This window comes from Drosophila albomicans, unplaced genomic scaffold (assembly GCF_009650485.2).
Source record: "Drosophila albomicans strain 15112-1751.03 unplaced genomic scaffold, ASM965048v2 utg000333l_pilon, whole genome shotgun sequence".
NCBI classification, from domain to species: domain Eukaryota; kingdom Metazoa; phylum Arthropoda; class Insecta; order Diptera; family Drosophilidae; genus Drosophila; species Drosophila albomicans.
The window spans coordinates 8,043-13,225 of NW_026263615.1; the positions used below are offsets into that span (position 1 = coordinate 8,043).

At 41.6% G+C, this 5,183-nt stretch overlaps 1 protein-coding gene across 1 annotated transcript; it reads left to right on the forward strand.

Annotated features, from left to right (window-relative positions):
* The first annotated feature begins 259 nt into the window (after window positions 1-259).
* On the forward strand, window positions 260-1,729 carry LOC117577290 (uncharacterized). Its single transcript, XM_034262266.2, has 2 exons — window positions 260-1,066; window positions 1,122-1,729. Exons 1-2 carry the CDS (start codon window positions 281-283, stop codon window positions 1,131-1,133), a joined length of 798 nt encoding a protein of 265 aa, XP_034118157.2. The 5' UTR covers window positions 260-280; the 3' UTR covers window positions 1,134-1,729.
* The last annotated feature ends 3,454 nt before the right edge of the window (window positions 1,730-5,183 follow it).

Sequence of the window (5,183 nt, forward strand, 5' to 3'; positions counted from 1 at the left end):
CAGCGACGGCAACAACAAGAACAACGGTAACGGGATCGACACATACAACAACGGCGCCACACACAGTTTGTGCGCGCAGCTGCACAGCAGTCGGCGCCAGTAGTCGCGAATTTCGGCGACGGCAACAACAAGAACAACGGTAACGGGATCGAAACATACAACAACGACGCCACACACGTGCTCGATTTGTGCACAGCTGCGCAACGGTCGGCGTCAGAAATCGCAAAGTTAGGCGACAACAACGACAACAACAAAAAACAGCGATTCTGTATATCAAGCTATGGGCAACACTAAAAACGTAACGGGCAGTGCTAGAGAAGAAAAAAATGAGCTAAACGAAATAAGAAGTGGATCAGCTGTCTCGCTCGCACTCGCAAAGGAGGTTACGCTGGAGTTCGAAGGGAAGTCATGTGCGCGCATTTGGGTAAGCCAACTCAAAAGCGTTGCAGCCATGTGCAAGCTTGATGAGGAGTCGCTTCGTATGCTATTAGCCATAAAATTAAAAGGAAATGCTCAGCACTGGCTCCATGCAAACCCGACTCGCTTGCGTGAGCCTTTCCAAACACTGTGCGACCAATTGATATTAGCATTCGGCACTGGAGCTTCGAAGGCGGAGCTACGACGAAAGTTTGAGCAGCGTAAATGGCAACAAAATGAGCGTTTTACAGTGTATTTCGAGGAAAAGATCGTTTTAGCGCAATCGATCAAATTGGACAACGATGAGCTCTTGGAACAGATCATCGAAGGAATACCGTCGCTGAACTTACGTAACCAAGCGCGTATTCAGAGATTCGGAGATCCAGAACAAATGTTACAAGCCTTTGCGCACATATGTCTTCCGAAGTACGATGGAATGGGAGGCACCAAGACGACGGAGGAGGATAACAACAGGCGATGCCACAACTGTAATTCCAGAGGTCATCTTGCCAAGGAGTGCCGCAAGCCGAAGAGGGAGCCGGGATCATGCTATGCGTGCGGAGAGATGGGTCATTTCATAGCGGAATGCAAGAAGAAGAAGAAGGGTGTTGGTGTACTCAACGTAAACACCGGGCTCAACAACAATTATGTAAGACATTTTAATATTTATTTTTCAAGCCAACCTAATTTGTTTATTACTGCAGAATGCCTCATAGACTCAGGAAGCCCTATTTCATTTCTGAAGAAATCATCATTTCCATTGAATATACCACTGGATAAACCGGTCAATAATCTCTATGTTGGAATCAATAAAAGCAAATTAAATACATTTGGAATAGTATCTTGTTTTGTAACGAAAAGAAAAATAAAATTTAATTTTGATTTACTAATAGTCGACGATGAGTCTATGAGTTATGAAGCAGTGTTAGGTAGGGACTTCATGCATACATGCGGCATAAATTTCAATTTAGAGGCCCTAAAAGATTTCGATGCCATAAAAAAGAAAGATAACGCAAAGTTTTCCGAACAATCACATATGGTTAGTCAACGGAAAACAGAAACCTCTACCCACACTGTAAGATATGAGTCTAGTCTACAGCCACTGTTAAAAGCAGAAACTGTTAACTGTCCGGTGTTAAGCAGCGAAACTTTTAGGGGACAGACTGCGACTGTTAAGCAACAACTGTTAGAGACACACCCTGTTAACGATAACAGATTGTACGATGAATCACAGCTGTTAGGAAATGTTTATGATAAATCACAACTGTTAGGAGATAATTATGCCAAATCACAACTGTTAAGAGACAATGATAGTGAATCACAACTGTTAAATGATATTGACGCCAAATCACAGCAGTTAGACGATCAATTTATTGAGGACGATAATTCAAATGAAAAAGCTGTTATGAAATTATTAGCTGAAGCAGAAATCGTAAAAAGGCATCCAGGAGTCTCTACGGATAAGAAAATAGTTAAGAGCGAAAAAGACTTTTCAACAGAAAACAGGCAAAATATAATTAGACAACAAGATTGCGATAAACTGCACATAAAACAATGTGATGGGCCGGAATTGGTAGATAGTTTTGACAAAGACATGTTCAATATTCAGATTGTAGAAGATCAAGAACAAGTTTATAATTATGGAGAAGATATAGATTTTAAGACACGTTGTCAATTTGTAAAGATGTTCGAGGACACATATGTAAAAACTAAAAGGCCAGATGTTCCAATAATTAGGTGCGAAATGAAAATATTGTTAAGCGATGATAAGCCTTTCAGTTGTTCGCCCAGACGATTGTCATACACTGAAAAAGAAAAACTTCTCAAGATGTTAGATGAGTATATAGAAAATGATATAATAAGACCGAGTGACTCACAGTTTGCCTCGCCAATTGTATTAGTTAAAAAGAAGACAGGAGATTTACGTTTATGTATAGATTTTCGGAAACTAAACAAAGTACTAATAAAGGACAACTATCCACTACCTTTAATTGATGACTTGCTAGACAAATTAGTAAACAAAGCAATCTTCACAAAGTTAGATTTAAAAAATGGTTACTTCCATGTTTACGTGGAAGAAACGTCAATCAAATACACATCATTTGTCACTCCGTTAGGACAATTTGAATATAAAAGGATGCCCATGGGGATTAAAAACGCTTCAGCAGTGTTTCAACGTTTTATGAATAAAATTTTCGATGACCTAATCAGGCAAGATAAAGTAATAATATATATGGATGACATCATGATTGCGAGCAAAAATATGGAAGAGCATTTAGATACGTTGCAAGAAGTGGTACATAGGCTGGTTCAAAATAGGTTAGAATTAAGGATAGATAAATGCGAATTTTTAAGATCAAGCATAAAATATCTAGTATTTTTGATAACAAAGGAAGGTATTCAGGCGGATGAGAAAGGTATTGAAGCAGTAAAAAATTTCCCGATTCCAGACAAAGTTCATGTAAGTAATGTTGGTATGTAAATCTGCTCACGCAGATACTTTTACGTCGACCAATCGATATCTGCTCACACCGATATATCGATGTCCGTTCACACCGACTCATCGTCCTTTCCATCTTACATTCGGCCACCCTGATTCAGTCATCAGCCTCTGATGACCAGGCTTCTTCGTTGACCTCAGCATAACGCCATAGCTTCATGTTGTCGACGCTTGTAGCGGTATTAATAGGCCCTTCTGTGTTACCAACTTTACGCACCTCATATCGCCCGCTACGCTTTATTTTCGTGACCTCATATGGTCCCAGATATTCGCTAGCTAGCTTCCTACCAGCCACGAACTGCGTACGGCGAATGGCAACGAGATCTCCAAGCTTATAGCCATGTTCGTTCTTCCTGTTTTTATCGAACGCTTTTTTGTAGTTATCCTGTGCATGCTGTATTTCATCTTTCGCTTCTTGCCGAGTCTTCCGTCGCTCCTCGTCGAAACTGTTGTACATTTCGTCATCTAGCATCTGTAGAATTCTGCAATCGGCATCATTTCTCATCTTAACGCCAAACATAAGCTCGAATGGTGAGCGCTTCGTCGACTTGTGTGTGGTACCATTGATGACTCGCTGCACCTTTGGTACAAACTTAAACCATTTGTCGGGCTTATCTGCAGACAGCTTTGAGATTATGGCCAAAATTGAGCGATTAACGCGTTCGACTTGGCCGTTTCCTCTTGGGACTCCGGTGGTGCTCCAAATGTGTTCGATTCCATTCTCCTTTACATACGACTCAAATGCAGCTGAAGTAAATGCCGATCCACGATCGCTAATGATTCGGCAAGGATCTCCGAAAACGTCGGACCAATTCCTCAGCTTCTGCAGAGCTTCCTCACTGCTCGTGGTTTTAGTTGGATACTACCAGACAAATTTTGTGAAGCCATCCACAATTGCAAAAATGTGTTTATACTGCTTGGTCGTTGCATCCATTACTCCCAGATGGTCAACATGTACGGTATACAACGGTTCCGCTCCTTTGTCGATCTTATAAAGAAATCCCTCCTTCTTGCCTAATTTTTTGTTGTATATGATGCATTTGACGCAGTTACTGATGACCTTGGATACCTTTCCCTCCAAATGTGGAATCCAATAGTTTTGTTGTATGGAATGCATAGTCTTCTGGGTACCGAAATGGCCAGCTTTGTGTGCTTCTGTTATGATCTCCTTTTCCATAACTTTTGGGACCACCAGCACATCCGTTCCTTCGACAGCTTTGTACAATAGGCATCCCTTAATTTTGAAGTCTTCATATGGGCGGCTGGACAAGATCTCCAAAATCGCTTTTACCATGGCATCACCTTCCTGTGCTTTCTTCAGTCTGGCAGAAATTTTCAGTCGAAATAACCATTATTTGGGGTGGGTAGCGACTTAAACAATCGACGTGTTTCAATCGATTTCCAGGCCAATGTTCTACTTCGAAATCGAACTGCTCCATGTACACCACCCATTCTGCCACGTCGCGAGGCACATCCTGCTTCTTGCTTGAAGGCGGCGCAGTCGATAATCAACTTGAATGAAATACCCAACAGGTACTGGCGAAACTTTTAAAGCGCCAAATAAACGGCCTTTGCCTCCAATATATAACTGTGCTTTCTCGACTCGGCTTCTGTAGTCTTCTTACTCCAGTAGCAGACATGATACAGTTGATCATCGTACCACTGCAGCAATGTGGCACCAAACCCATCTTTCGAGGCATCTGTGTGGAGCTCTGTGCTGGCATCTCTATCATAGATTCTTAATACTGGCTCCGAGGTTAGTGCGTCTTTCAACCTTTCCAGCGACTGTAACTCAGCAGATCCCATTCGGAAACTCTCATCCTTCCGTAAAAGATCTGTTAACGGCTTTGCTATCTACGAATATCCTCGTATGAACTTCCGAAAAAATCCAGTGAGACCCAAGAAAAACTGCAGGACTTTAATATTCTGTGGTGCTGGAAATTTTCCGATAGCTTTCGTCTTCTCTATTCCTGGCTTGATTTTCCCGTCTTCAATTATATGGCCGAGAAAATGGATTTTCGTCTGGAGAAAATGACACTTTTTCCATTTAATTTTCAGCCCAAACTCTGCTGACTTGCTTAACACGCGCTCCATTTTCCTCAGGCATTCGTCTGCTGTGACTGCATGTATGATTATGACATCCATATAAATTTCTAAAACATCTTCGTTTATCAGCTTTTGGAAAACGTGGTTGACAAATCGAATAAAAATCGCTGGCGAATTACGAAATCCAAATGGTGCTTGGTTGAACTCGAAAAGGCCTTCC

Bases quoted from the DNA above. Each gene is read 5' to 3' on its own strand.
- LOC117577290 (XM_034262266.2), top strand. From the start codon at position 281: ATGGGCAACACTAAAAACGTAACGGGCAGTGCTAGAGAAGAAAAAAAT.